The sequence below is a fragment of the Copidosoma floridanum genome, unplaced genomic scaffold (assembly GCF_036245765.1).
Source record: "Copidosoma floridanum isolate Cflo_tuat_1 unplaced genomic scaffold, Cflo_Japanese_pri ptg000030l, whole genome shotgun sequence".
Classification (NCBI taxonomy): domain Eukaryota; kingdom Metazoa; phylum Arthropoda; class Insecta; order Hymenoptera; family Encyrtidae; genus Copidosoma; species Copidosoma floridanum.
In genome coordinates, this window is record NW_028321907.1 from 3,530,573 (window position 1) to 3,545,410 (window position 14,838).

The following is a 14,838-nucleotide window of genomic DNA, read 5'->3' on the forward strand; positions in this document are numbered from 1 at the left end:
ATTATCAAAGTTTTGTTTCTTTCCCAACTATCCTGTTTCCGTGAGAAAATAAAAAAGTTTGAAAGGACATGATAACAAGAAAAGAATTTTTAAAGGAAAGTTTTATTTTTTGAAAAAAATACCTTTATTATTTTAAATGCAATGCTGAGCACAACAAACATAAAGCACTGTGGTTCAGTCTTTAAAAATATAAATATAACAACTAGCGTCATGTGCATTTTAACATTGACTATATAAAAATATACAGTGTCACTTTATGACAAAGTGTGCATTTGAAAAAAAAATATAGTCTTAGTACTTGCGGCCAATTGGATATTGATCTCTATTTATTAGACTACAACTCCTGGATGTGTTTTATCTGAAACAAAAGTATATTATACGATATGAGACTCCAACAATTGAAAATACTAAAAAATTCCAGCGGTCCAAGAAGGGATGCACATGCTTTTGTTTCCACGACTAGCAATCTTAAAAGCTTTCACTATTTATACTACTTATCTACTCACTACTGATAACAGAGTTGATTGACATAAACCTAGGCTTAGCAGGAACTTTGGGAGCAGTTTTTCTTGGCCTTGCTGTCCTATCATCAGCATTCAGCAACTGCAACTGAAATAATTAAAGTTTTAAGAACATTTGTCCAAAAGCTGGTGGTCTATAAGATAATGTAGTATATACCTCGTGATCGATAGCATTGAACTGCCACTTCCAAGTGTGATTATACAGAAACTGCCTATGATCGAATCTATTATCATCGGGACTGTAAGACTCTGCGTGACACGAAGGAGTCAAGATTGTCATCTTGTGACGATTTATAGCATAACAGCGATAAAAGTGCTTGACCTTATCTGCCACCTTAAATACATAATTTTGATCCATTGAGTAATCTCTATACAATAAAAAAAAAAAAAAAAAATTGCATTACTTCTTTTGGTTGAAGATCATCCCAAGTGTTAACCAGTTTGCAGAACATGGAAAACGGTCCAGCACAGTTTTGCTTCCTCAGCCTGCCGAAAATTCCTAGATCGTTGTAAGTCATGCCCATGTCAACTTCGTCGAGTTGCGCGAGCTGACCGCTTTGGAGGGGCTCCAATTCAGCCGTCGGCAGTGCCTCCAAAATATCATCGAGCGCAGGAATGCGATACTTATCCCTGTAAGTCATGTAAATGCCTTAAAAACGAGCAAGATGATAAAAACTACTGTTGAACGTTCTTCATTACCGAAAGTACACGAGAAACTTCTTCAAGTCGTTTTTGGCTATTCCACCAATGGGATTCACGTCGGCGCTGCTGCAGTCGTACTTTGTAAAGTAGCCCCGCAGAGCTTCGTCGACGTTACTACTACCGAGAACCAAGAGCCCGCCCGGCCTGCCCCTCACCCACAGCATCAGTTGAGCAAACAAGTAAGCTACGACCATACGTACTCTGGCCTTGAATCATCAATATACAACATCGTACACGCGAAAAAGAGAGGAGAAAAAAAAGTAAAAAAAGTAAAATCAACAAAGACAATAAAAACAATGAGTCGTGTTTTGCTTTTGCGAGAATTACTTGAATGTTCTGAAGAGCGAGGTTCTCTCTCGGCGAGCCGCCTTGAACCTTGAATCTCGGCGTAAGCTTGGTCACTTGGTTGAATATCCCAAGTATAGCCGATATAGCCGTATCGATGATTATACTGTGGTGGTAGGAGCCAATTTGGCAGGCGAGCTCGGCAGCCCTGGCCTTTGTGTCTGCCGACGAGTTTTCCGTGGCCATATAACAAGTGACGAGCAGCGTGTTGCACAGCTGTTTCGGATCGGTCGGCTCGTATTCCGGATCCCCGACGATTTTACGGATGTCGGCGAGCACCTGTTTGTCTGCGATCGTTACAAATGTCAATTAAATCGTGATAATTTATAGGACGATCGTGAAAAACGAAACAACTATATACCTCCTTTTTGCACGGATTCGACGATCATGCAGCACATCGAGTAGACCAAACAGGCCGTGGAGGATGAGTCGACGCCACCGCTCAGGGGTAAGAAGAAGCCTCCCTGGCACGATCGTCTGTCGCATGAATAACGTATTTGTTGGGAGGGTTATCGTTATCACACACACACCACCACCATTTCAACGGAACGTGGTGGGAGGGGTAATGGGTATTTCGTTATTACCTGAGATAGTCCCATAGCCAGCAGGCGGGGGCCATGGAAATTTCTTCCTCGGGCGTGTGAAAGGTAATTTTAGACTCGTGCGCCTCGAGGGGCTCTGCATCGCGTCGCTGACGCTCAGGCTCATTGGATGAAATTAGACTCTCCGAGGTTATTGCGAAATCGACTTTTACTCGCGGGTAGGGGTGCGCCCTCGCGGCCAAGTGGGACCGGGAGCGCAAGTTATTTCGGTAGCTCCTAATTCATCATACAACAAAATAAATGAGCGGCGAAAACCGAGGCTTTTCTTTGTTTGCTGTTATTTATTTTCGCGCGCAATTGGCAATTGTTGCAAAGGAAAGAAAAGGAAAAGAATAACAAACAAAACGCGGGCAAGTACACAATATGCACCTAAAAATATCGAAATTCCTCTCTGTTTACCTAATGTCCTCGAGGTCGACGCTGGCGACGACGACTTCGACCTCCTCGAGCGCAAACTGTTTTCCGCGATTGAGAATGCGCCCGTTCAAGGCGATGCTTGTGCCACCGGCAAAGTATACCCTGGCACCGTCGCAGCCCCGCAAATTGCTGAACATATAACAGCCGCCCGATTTAAAAGTAGCCGACTTTAGCAGATCCACAGTCACGTATGCTTTTCTCAGTTCGAAGTACGAGCCGCTGCCTGTAATATTATTATTATTATTATCATCATCATCATTATTACTCATTTCTCTGCGGCAACATCAACAGTAGCCGTGGCGTCGCGCGCACGCAAAAGTGGCTCGCCGTGCGCGCGAGGAGCAGCCTTTGCTCTCTTGGCTGGCTGCTGTAGCAGTGATGCGTAATACTTAACAGGAAGAGAGAAAATAAGAAAAGTACAAGCGACACTCGGCACTCACCGTTTGCTATTATCTCGACACCGTCGAGTGCCATTGGGATGTGATTGCTGGCCGGATTCCAGAGCTCCTCGCAGATTTCGAAGCCTATGCAAGTGTCCCTCGTCGAGATAACGGCGTCGCCGAACGGCACGATCGTCTGGCTCGTTATTTGGGCTATCATCCGCGGCAGAAAGTAATCCTCCACGATTCGCTCCTGGCGATGCGAGTGGCAAAAGGTAAGTGCTTTTAATAAATTTGCACCGCTTCCTTCTCCATCAATAACAATTGCTTCTATTCGCGACTCGATTCTTAACCTACCGCTGTACGAGTGTTTGTTTGTTTGTTTGTTTGTTGTTGTTTTTTTTTTTTGGACAGACAACCCGCGGCGAGCCTTCATTCAATGCTATATGCTGTTTTGCCCAGCGCGATGAGTTGATGGAAAATTTTCAAGTTACCGAATAAACAGTAAAAAAAAATAAAAATAAAAAAAACCAGCTCGACCGGAACGGAAGAAAAAAAAAAAAAAAAAAAAAAATAGTAAAAGCGCGAATTCACATAACCCTAGCACGGAGCGGAGAATAAAGATAAAAGCGTCGAGACAAAGCGCACCTTGGTCCAAGGGGAGAACCACCTGGTCTCCCGGTAATTGCCGTTCTCGCAGAGCTGCATCTTCGGGCGGATGAGGACGATTCTCCGGTTGAGAAAAGCCACTCGGCAGTTGTAGGTGACGTTCTTGTGCATGACCGGCATACCTACGTCGACGAGCATGTCCTCGCACTCTGGGGACTTGAGCAGCAACGCCACCACCTCCCAGCAATGCAGCAACGTGTCCGACTCGTAAAAGTGATCCTCGCAGCTGTAACCGCTGCATGACCGACACCACGACAAAGTAATTTTTTTTTTTTGTTTTGTTCATAGAACAAAAAAACTATGCATCATCTCGCCCTCGTTACACATATTATATACCTAACTTCCAACTCGGGTCCGCTCCTGTACGTGGCCCCGGCCTCTTTGGCCATCCTAATGCTCAGGAGGATCCTCCGGTGGTTGCCCTCGAAATCCATGGCCCACTGGTTGAGGGTGCAAGCCGCGACGGTCGCCGTCCGCCCCATGATTTACAGCTAATCTATACGCGATTACAATCGGAAGAGAGAAAGAGAGAGAAAAAAAAAAATCAACATATCATCACCAGAGCTACACTTGTGGGTGACTAACTATCGGCCAAGGGACAGGATGATGAGGGCCTACTCGGCCGATTGATCGATATCACCTTAACGCCGCTACAATCTCCGACAGCTCATGGGCTGTGTTACACCGCAGGAGGGAAGAGGAGGGGGGTGGTGGTGATTATTTTAAGAGATGTGTGCCGGCTTGATGATGAATTTCGCGCTATAGGGATATACGATGTACGTACACGTAGCGAGAAAGAAGAAAAGAAAAAAAAAAAAAAAAAAAAAACCAGACTCAAGTGTATATAGGTACGAAATTAAACACGCGCGACCGAGTTACCAAAAATATTCCAAAATAAACGCTCCCGAGGAGGAGGACAAAAGAGCGCGGCGTAGAAGCGACAGCTACTTTTCATCCATAAATCAGACCGAAAATAACGCGGCTGTCGCTGCAGCAGCAACCGGTCCAACTGCACATGTATACGCGGGCGAGGGGGGAAGGGGAGCAATTAAAGCGCAATAATAAACAGATAAATCAATTAGAGATGAAAGAGCTGACGCGCCGATTAAAATAGCGCGTGTCTCTCTCTCTCTCTATCTATCTAGCGTTGATGTATCACGGGGGGGGGGGCACTCTTGGCAAGGAGTACACCTATACGATCGATCGACGGCTCTCTGGCTGCGGTTCAAAATCCGCGTATCCGCGCAGCCCTGAGAAATCCACGTATATATACGTGGGTAAAGTGGCGTCCGGCTCTTTTCCCGCGGAATAGTTTAGGGGGCGATCACCGCGCTTCGTCCCATGGAAGGGGGGGGAGGAGAGGGAACGTCGATATATCGGGGCGAGAAAGAGGAGTGGGTGCGAGCCACCCCCGTCGTCAAGGAAGCCCGAAGCTAGCTCAGAGGCGAAAACGCCAGTCGGTGTCTGGTTCCGCAGGTTGAACGAACGAGCCGATGGGGACCGGGTCTATTTTGGATTGTTGATCTTTTTTTCTATTTTTTCTATTTTTTTTTTTTTTTTTTTTTTTTTTGGTGCTCGTGCGGGAGAAGTAAAAAAAAAAATATAAAAGCTCACTCGAGGTGTGCAGAGTTTTCGCATGTAATACTTTATTTTGGGGCTCGAGTTGAAGTGTGCTTTGTTTGCGGTGCGAAAAACGCTGTGGTTTACCGGGCCAACTTATTTTTTTTTGTTGTTTTTTTTTACTGATTTATGTTTCCCAATTGGTTGAAGCGCGCGCGTACTTATACTTACATACACGTGTATTTTTAAATTGTAGACAAAAGGATGGCTGTGATTTAAAAATAAGAAGCAAAGGAATTATCGAAGGAGAAGATACACACACACACTTAACAGAGAGAAATTTCGCGAGGGTCGTCCGTCATCAATGTAATATCATGAAAATGTGGCCTGACAATGCTACAAGCGAAATTGCAGTCGGGAGTGCATGGCATGCTGACACTGAGAAATGGAGTTCGTCGTGAACAGCAGAGTGAAGGATCTGCAGGCAGCTTTATTTCCGGTACAACCGATTCCTGGTAAACTTTTCACTTTTTAAGTAAATTGAACGGCACCGCAGGGCTGACAAATTGGAATGAACACAGAGAGTGAAGTGTGTGCTTCGTCGCGCGCCCTATTGCATGCCTTCGTTTGCTTATGCAAATTTAACGAAACGAGGAGACAAAACAAACAAATAATAATAGTGATGATGATGATTAAAATTTCAAGGTAACACGATAGCCAGCCAATGTCTGCCAACGCGATTCGGAGTCGAGAGGAAGGACCTAGATTCCGTGCTGCCCTTGACCTCGAGTTTTTTCAGATGTCGCGAGATCAAGGAGGGCTTTCAGTCGCTGCTGATCGATCCGCATGTCATCGGGCTGCACGCGGTGACCCAGGAGGCACGATGGCCCACGGAATGCCAGGTTGATTGGATTGATTGAAAATTGAAAAGAAACAAAAATGTCCATCTTTCAATTGTTTGTTTGTTTGTTTGTTTGTTTTATTTATTTATTTTTCTTTTTTCTTTTTTTTAGGTACTGCCCGAGAGGGTCAGGCATTTAGAGTACAGCCCAGCGGAGCCGGAGGCCTTTTATCTCCCCACGGGAAAGGAGCCAAAACCAAAACCCGTTGGCGACGAGTCGGGGACGGTCATTTTTCGCTACTGCCCCACAGGAGCCACGAACTACGTAATTTAGACCCTTTTTTTTTTTTTTTTGAACTTCGATCGTCAAATGCGTCCTTTGCAAACGCGTCTACACCATAAAACCACCAATTAGGTTGATGAATTTTTTTTTTTTTCCCCCCAAACAACTCAAACTACGTGACGCCAAACATACCACGTGACTAGCCTCGACCGATTAAATGAAAAACGCCTCATTCACGTGTCGGGAATCAATCACTCAAAACAGCAATTAATTACACGACAATGCAGTTTACAAACATGTATGCCTGAAAAACTTTTTTCACGCTATACAACACAGTCAGTCCAAAATCGTGTTTGGAAACTGTATATATGTAGCACAGCCAAACGAGGTATATATTTATATATACGTACAACAGCACATCAGACGTCCGTTTCTATCCGACGGAAATCAAATTACATTTGAACAAAAAGTTTTTCACACGTTGTTACCCATACGAACGCTCTGCCGCGCGCATCATCGCACCGACACACACGATCTCTCCCGGCTGCCGATAGACTCGAGGCCCATCAACGTTTCAGCAACTATTTGCCACACACGTTACACCTATTACATATACGTATATACGCTTTGGCTCCTCTCGCGAGGTCAATGCACCCTTTCAAAAGCATATAGTACAGGTGTACGCGTATATATATAGTATACGTGCAGCTTATCAAATCGGGCGTATCTCGAAAGAAAAAAATTTGCAGTTCAGCAGGTCATGCATAGGCGGTAGCGCGGTTGTGGGTAACAGCGGCCCAGACACCGCGATCGAAGGTGGAGGAGGTGCGACGGATTGCGTGACAGGTACTACGAGTGCAGGAGGAGGTGCTATGGACTTGTGCTTCGAGTCGAGATTCGAGTCGGGCAATCTCGGCAAAGTCATTAAAATCACCGACACCTTCTATCAGCTACACCTGCGCAAGGACCTCTACACCCAGAGGCACACCCAGTGGTACTACTTTCGCGTATCCAACACGCGAAGCGGCGTCATGTACAGGTCTGTGTGTGTGTTTTTTATCACTTATACGTTATTGTTTTATCATTGAAATTCAATTTAATTATTCGAAATTTATGTTTTTTATCATCATACAGGTTGTCGATCGTCAATCTGTGCAAGGACGACAGTTTGTACAACGAGGGGCTGAGACCGCTGCTCTATTCCACCAAAGACGCGACAGCCAAGTCCATCGGGTGGCGGCGATGCGGGGAGAACATAAGCTACTACAAAAACGACCCAACGTAAGTATAGAGTTGAATCATTTGCTCCTCTTATTTGTACTTAATGTATAAATGCGCCAACTAACAAGTGTATATATATATATATTATGTTTTATGTGGGTATAGGGACGAGGAAAAGGAAAGGTACACCTTGACGTTCAACATTTACTTTCCGCACGACCAGGACACGGTTTACCTGGCCCACAGCTACCCGTACACCTACACAGACTTGCAGGTGAAAAAAAAAAAAAAGAAAAAGAAAAGAAAAGCCCATATGCCCCAAAATATAAACTGACCCCTGTACGCGCTTGCAGGAGTACCTGCAGAAGATAACCAATGACACGATGAAGACGCGCTTCACAAAGTTGCGCTTACTGTGCCGGAGCTTGGCGGGCAACGGGGTCTATTACCTCACGATAACTGCGCCCACGGCCAACTACGAAGCGCGTCGTAAAAAGGGAGTCGTGATAACCGCTCGCGTCCATCCGGGCGAGACGCCCTCCAGTTGGATAATGAAGGGCATCATCGACTTTTTGACCGGCGAGTCCAATCAAGCGAGGGTACGGACCACGCGCGAGCTCTCACTACCTGATTCTCTCATATTTTTTTACTCCAGTACTTATTTGGAGACTCTTGCGCGAAATTTGTACACGGAAATCCTCTTATTTACGACTTTACATTTCGTTTCGATACGAAAGGGTATAAGGATAAAAAGTTTCAAAAAAAAATTGGCCAAATTACGTTCGGCTAATGGTAATACGGGGCGACACGCGACATCGATTCTCCAAACTCGTTTTAAAACAGTCATTCGCGCAAAGATTGATATCATCGCCGTAAGAGGCACTTTGGTTAAAGAAAGGAAAAAAAAAAAAAAAAACTGTATTCCCAACAGGAGCTCCGCGAGCGTTTCATATTCAAAGTGGTGCCGATGCTGAATCCCGACGGGGTGATAGTGGGCAACAACCGGTGCTCCCTGTCGGGCAAGGACCTGAACCGGCAGTACCGGACGGTCATGCGGGAGAGCTATCCCTCGGTGTGGCACACGAAACTCATGATCCGACGGCTGATGGACGAGTGCGGCATCGCCATGTACTGCGACATCCACGCCCACTCGCGCAAACACAACATCTTCATCTACGGCTGCGAGAGCAAGAGACCCGGTTGCCCCGGCAAACTCACCGAGCAGGTCTTTCCCCTCATGTTGCACAAAAACGCCGCGGACAAGGTAAGCGCGGATACATCGGAGAATCTCTGGTTTTTTTTTTCCCCCCCCATGTAACATCGTATGCACTTTCAGTTTTCGTTCGAGGACTGCAAGTTTCATCTGGAAAAGGGTAAAGAGGGTACGGGGAGAATCGTCGTTTGGCTGATGGGCATACAGAATAGTTATACCCTCGAGGCCTCGTTGGGGGGCTCGAAGTTAGGCTCGAGATCGGGCACGCATTTCACGACGCAAGACTACGAACAGTTGGGCAAAGCTTTTTGCGAGACGCTCCTCGATTTTTCCGACAACGATCCCAACAAAGTAAAGCATTCAAAATTCCGTAGACGTAAGTGGTCGTCAATGCGTAATTAACGATTCGTTTTAGGAAAAATTACGTAGTAAGATTGTAGCAAGATTAACTGATAAGGGATCGAGGGCCGACGAGCCGACTAATATCGTGCTGACTGATTATTCCAGGTAAATAGTTATTATTTTTTTTATTATTTCAACAATCAATCTAAAAAAATTTCGTTTTTTATATGTAGTGATGAAGGGGACACGTCCGATAGTTCATCTCAAGACGAAACGCCGCACAGCCGATCGCGTTTGAGCGCCGACGATCGGCGCTACCTGTGCGTTCCGCCTCCTTCGCCTATGCTTTTAAAGCCCGCCACGGCGGAATCCTTGGGTAACGCAAAAAGGCCCAAAAACTGTCTGCCGAGACTCGTTTTGACACGCCGAAAAGCTGTAGGTATTATAAGAACTACCATCATCTTTGATCGATCGAGCGATGAAAACATGTTTGCTTTTGGTTTTTAAAGCGTAACAGAAGAGTCATGGATCTGCCCACGACAGATCCGGGGAGCGATTTTTGCGACTTTACCGATTCAGCGGACGAGGTTTGCGTTAGATCGGCCGCTGAGTCGAAGGGGAAAAGCTCGGACGAGGAGGACCTGCGGAAGAAGTCTGACTCTGACTTGCCTGTGCTTGTCCGTCCTCGAAGCCTGTCGCTGGGCGAGGATATTATTTCGATGGACCTGGGCAGACAGAGTAAGCGGCGATATCGGCGACAACGACTGCCGAGGTATTTTTTTTTTTTTGAAAGTTTATCTGGTCATTTGAGCTTGTACCTGTGATTTAACGTATCTGGTTTTGCAGGACTTTTTACAATTTGTCTCCAGTGATACAGAAAGGTCAAGATGTGCAGATGAAGCTGATGTCTTTGAGAAGACAAATTTGGACAGGAGTTGGTACTTACGATGACAAAAATGAGGACAGCTTTGAAATGGCTTTGGTGAACAATTGTCCACTGAGCAGAGGAATTTCAAAAATGGCCATCGAGTACCAACTGGACAGCAAAGCTTTTCTCGAGTGAGTCATAAACTCTTTCAATTCGTTGTATACACTGACGCAATTTCATGATTCAAACAACCATGTCACAATTTCAGATCGTGCTCGAGAAAGTTGGAAGAAATAAGTTGGAATAGGAGTGATGTGAAAAAATCGAAGAAAAAGTCGCAGAAAAAATTAGTCAAAGGTACAGAAATTCCACCGGTGATTAATAATCTTGAGGAAGAGAATCAGCAATTGAAGAAAAAGAAAAAGCCCCGAAGCAAGAAAGCACTAAAATCGAGTTTGGAGCCACTGAACGATGATTTGATTTTGCTTCCTCCTGGCAAACTGGATCCCTTAAAGTTACTTGGAACTGCCAAGCTTCCCAAGGTTCAGACCAAACTCAAGTCTGACTCAAAAGTAAAGCAGAGCAAAGCCACAGCCAGCCCACTCACAAACAAAATAAAAGTAAAACTTCCTGTTGATTATGCTGCTGACAGTTCGAGTTCTGAAAATTCGCCACCAGTCCATCGCAAGACTGTCAAAAAGAAGACGAAAACAAGTGAAAGAAAGCGTGCACAGAGTGCAGTAGCCAGTAAAAAGGGACTGAAATGATTGTCATCATTCCCTTTCATTTTTAAGCACTGCCAGTAAAAAAAAAAAAAAAAAGAGTCACATAGACAACTTGTTAGCGTGACGCTTGTATCTTGAATAACCACGATGACGTACCACTGATGATTGCTAATAAAATTATAAATAAACATAACTGTTGGAGTAATCGACGTGCTGCGTATACAATAAGCACATCGTCATCATTACTCATATATATTTTAAGCGCCCGGGTAACCTAAAAGTTGCAACAAATGTTACGAAATACGTTTTCAAGCCGTGGATGGCAAAAATTTTTTACTTTGTAAGACAAATATGTAGTTGACTAACGAATTAATTTTTTATAGCGGATGATTAAAAAACTCGTTCTTTATATCTCTGTAGAATTTTATATAAAACGCAGTGAAAAAACATATGCGAAGGTTAGAACGATGATACATAAGAAGGAAAAAAATTAGTCTTACATGCGGCATGCCGTGTTATTTACTTGTTGAACATGAAAATAAATACCAGAGTAAGTATAATCGGCTTGACTTTGGTTACACAGGCACTCGCAACGACGGTAGTTTTGCCGGCCAACGCAGAGGAAAAAATCAATAAACAATCACCGCAGGTCTATACTTCATTTGAACATTTCATTGTGACATTGTAAGCACAATTGATTGCGTTAAAATAAAAGAAGAAAAAACTACCCGGAATGAAAAAAAGAAAAAAAAGAAAATAAACTTATTCAAGTGACAAATCGACCTTGTCGATCGGCCATATATATATACACTAATTTCGGCGACATCTGCGGTCCTCCGCAAGAATTAAGACTCATCATGGCGCTGCGAGAGGCGCACAAGTTCAAAGTTCACAAGCTCGTGTTATATACTTAATATTTATTAAATATACCTACTTCTAATACTATAGTCTTATACCAGTCGAGTGATGTTTGAATTATTTCTTCGAGACTGGAACATACCTATGCTTACGAGTTTGTTTTGTAATCTTTGTTGTTTCTTTCCTTTCTTTTTTAATGAAATGTAACGAAAATTGATTAAAAAGTTTACCAAACATTACCGGCAGTCGCGAGCAATTTATTTCCCCCAGCCCAAATCACTTTATTTTCATCGATGATGAGTGAGTTTGTGTGGAAAGAAAAAGAAAAAGAAAAATATACACGACAGTTACAACTCAAGTCGCACGCGTGGAACAGCGCGGCAGAGGTGTACATATACGTGTATATCACGAGCGAGGGGTCGACTGCGCGCTGACCTGGACATCCGGCCATTGTAAGCGTAATTCGTCGCTTTTCCCACGAGACTTTGAAAACCAGCGCAACTCTCTATAATTTACTTGCAATGCCGATCGAGCGTTTTTGCCTTCGCTCAAGTGGAAATTCATCCTCGGTTGTTGTTGTGGTTGTTGTTTTTCGTTCCGCAAAACGAAATTTTCCTTTTGCCAGCAAATCACACCAAACGACTTGTGATTGCTCGTTGGAATTGAGGACACATTTTTTGAAACCTATATACTCTAGCAATTTATACCGTTTCCATTGGCACGTGGAAACGTCCGTGCAATTATTTCCATTATATCTCCATGAGCAAACAAGGTATCTTTGAAACGACGGCCACTAAAAAATTATCAGAAAAAAAAAAAAAAACAAAAAAAAAAAAAAATTACTTTAGATGATCGATATCGATTTAATTTAATTGGCACCATGAGCATAAAATACACTATAGGAGTACCATCATGAGGGGTGTCGGAAACGTTTAGCCTCGGCGCTCACATAGAGTACGTAAAGTACACACGTAACGACGACGAGGGCGACGACGAGGGAAAGGGAGGAGGAGAGGATGGGTGTGTAAGAGAACGAGAGAGGAGGAGGAGGAACAACTCCCGGTAGCTCCTGTGAGCCTGATACCCGCGCAGTCGCATATGCAGAGGGAGTCGCGATGGAGATTAGAATTAGATGTCGTCGCTCGCTCGCGCTAGTGCGCGTTGCACGGCTCGTATGTACGTATATATGATGTTGTAGCGATGTTGTACAGAAGTACAGACTGTGACGAGCTATGTGAATTGTATACCTATATGTAGAGCCGCCTAGGTGAAAGTGAAAACTTGCGTTGCGTGCGTGTATACGCAGAGCGAAGGGCATATACATGTAGCCGTTACGGGGGAGGAGCTTTTTCTCTGCTTGCGAGCTTGCGAGAGGACTGACGCTCTCTGGATCATCGGGACCATCGTATCGATTAATTTCTTTTTTTTTTTTTTTTCCTCGCTCTCATTAGACACGATATACACGATTACAAAGTCAATATTCTCGCGATGACGCCCATCTGCAAATCTTCGGGAAGAATCGTAACTAGCATTATAACTCATGTGCACGCGAGTCGCAAGGGTTGACGTAGACTATCGATGAATAAGTACTTGCGTTATTCGCTTTATCGTAATGTACAGGAAACATATTGAGCCTGCAGTACCATCCAATATACCTAGAGATGTAAGAATACGGGAAATGGAGTACATGGGGGCCCTCGTTGGGTGAAAAGCTCGGGTCTCCGGCGCCCATCATCCGGCGTCGGTGACCGCGCGCGCGTTACATATATACGTATACACCCCGTGTTAACCCATATACACACCATATCAGCAGCATTTTCCAATAATAGCCCGCGCGTATAGGTATACACACACATGCGCGCTCGCGTTCGCTGGATAGGGTTCGCCGTTACGAAACGGTCGTGTATATGTATACTTGTACACACCCACTCCGTCGTACGCACACGTGTTGTGTACATAGAGGTCTTACATATATTAATAGTGGTAGGTTGGGCACACACGCGGCAAATAGACACATGTGCGTGCGCGCGGCTTGGCCTATGTTTTCCTAGTACGTAAAGTTGCCCAACGGCGAGCTTCGTCGCCAAGGTGACGGGAGGCCGAGAGCTTGCAAGCTAACCACCCCCGGGGCGCGTTTTGTACACGTATACGTACGAGGGAGAGTCGCCCGAGCGGGTTCTTTCGCCCCTGGTAGGAGCGAATACGCGCCGCGGGACGTGCACCACCGGGGCGACTTTCACTTTTCTACTCGGGAGCTTTCCCCGCCACCCCGTACGCGGCAAAGCTCCAAAGGTGGTTTTTTTTTTTTTCCTACAGTTGCAAGCTCCGGTGGCTGACGAGGGCTTATACGTGACAAAGATTCCATCGGGTTGCCGGTAAATTTGGCACATTTCTCGCACCCACTTTTTTCGTGGCAATTGTAAAAGATCCACGGGGAATTGAAAAAGAAAAGGATGCGCGAAGAATGCAAGCTTGATTTTCTTTCTATGCCACTGGCGTCGCGTAATAGTTGAGGAGCCGAGAAAAACGAGTCGTGGGGGAGAGAAGCCGCGAAAGAGTCGCGACGACGATTGTTTGTTAATCGAATCTCGGGTCACAGATTACGTTCACGTGTCGATGACTCACCGTAACCCTATATACAGCTTACCTTTTTTTTGGATACGTCATTTTTCTCTCGAACCTCCCTAGTATACATAGCATTATTATTATTATTATTATTATTCGTTGTATTAGATGTAATCGCCTATTGGTAAAATCCTTTGATCTTTTAACGAACCAACGAATGCTCTCGTTCTCATATGCAATGCGTATACGTGTGTTTTGAGGAAAAAGTTGCGCGATTATGAAAAGAAAAAAACGCAAGCTCTGGAATATTCATCGGCCGAACGCGCGATCGAAAGCATTCGCTTAAGTATTCACTTTTGGAAATTATATTAAACGAATACGTTGGACTCGATGAACATCGGCATTTTTTATGGAACACTAAAAAAAAAAAAAAATAATCCACCGAATGATTCGCTGATGCTAAGAGAAAACAAAAACTACTGTTTTTTTTTGGCCAAAAGTGTTTAGGCGACAGGGTAGTTTTCAGATAACATACTTTGGTCACAGCATTTGCGTACAAAATCGCAAGTACCGACAACACCTGTACATTTACCGTGTACTTGATTAGCGATTCTAATGGCTTTGTTTGCTATACATACGTGTATCGGTCACACGTCGTGCCGTCGTGCGTACAGCCGGAATCGCATACATATATACGTTATGCTCAACCGGTGGTGGGAGTCTCAA

At 44.6% G+C, this 14,838-nt stretch overlaps 2 protein-coding genes across 3 annotated transcripts; one reads left to right on the forward strand and one right to left on the reverse strand.

The window, feature by feature from the left end:
• Nucleotides 1–152: 152 nt before the first annotated feature.
• On the reverse strand, nucleotides 153–11,473 carry Nadsyn (NAD synthetase). 2 transcript variants are annotated; one of them, XM_089596736.1, is made up of 13 exons: nucleotides 11,236–11,473; nucleotides 3,973–4,132; nucleotides 3,616–3,871; nucleotides 3,028–3,220; nucleotides 2,570–2,810; nucleotides 2,153–2,386; nucleotides 1,930–2,045; nucleotides 1,551–1,855; nucleotides 1,221–1,429; nucleotides 926–1,151; nucleotides 679–855; nucleotides 536–609; nucleotides 153–358 (listed from the first exon to the last, which is right to left on the reverse strand). In XM_089596736.1, exons 2-13 carry the CDS (start codon nucleotides 4,116–4,118, stop codon nucleotides 355–357), a joined length of 2,181 nt encoding a protein of 726 aa, XP_089452862.1. In that variant the 5' UTR covers nucleotides 4,119–4,132; nucleotides 11,236–11,473; the 3' UTR covers nucleotides 153–354. The 2 variants fall into 2 exon arrangements, with proteins under 2 accessions (XP_089452862.1, XP_089452861.1); XM_089596735.1 differs by having other exon boundaries at nucleotides 507–609.
• On the forward strand, nucleotides 1,802–10,750 carry LOC106638774 (cytosolic carboxypeptidase 2). Its single transcript, XM_014352112.3, has 16 exons — nucleotides 1,802–2,016; nucleotides 2,984–3,242; nucleotides 5,453–5,695; nucleotides 5,902–6,098; nucleotides 6,210–6,362; nucleotides 7,070–7,359; nucleotides 7,455–7,601; nucleotides 7,707–7,815; nucleotides 7,895–8,140; nucleotides 8,473–8,805; nucleotides 8,878–9,105; nucleotides 9,170–9,261; nucleotides 9,330–9,531; nucleotides 9,606–9,868; nucleotides 9,943–10,155; nucleotides 10,233–10,750. The coding sequence occupies exons 3-16, from the start codon at nucleotides 5,590–5,592 to the stop codon at nucleotides 10,729–10,731; spliced, it is 3,078 nt and encodes a 1,025-aa protein (XP_014207598.2). The 5' UTR covers nucleotides 1,802–2,016; nucleotides 2,984–3,242; nucleotides 5,453–5,589; the 3' UTR covers nucleotides 10,732–10,750.
• Nucleotides 11,474–14,838: the final 3,365 nt, after the last annotated feature.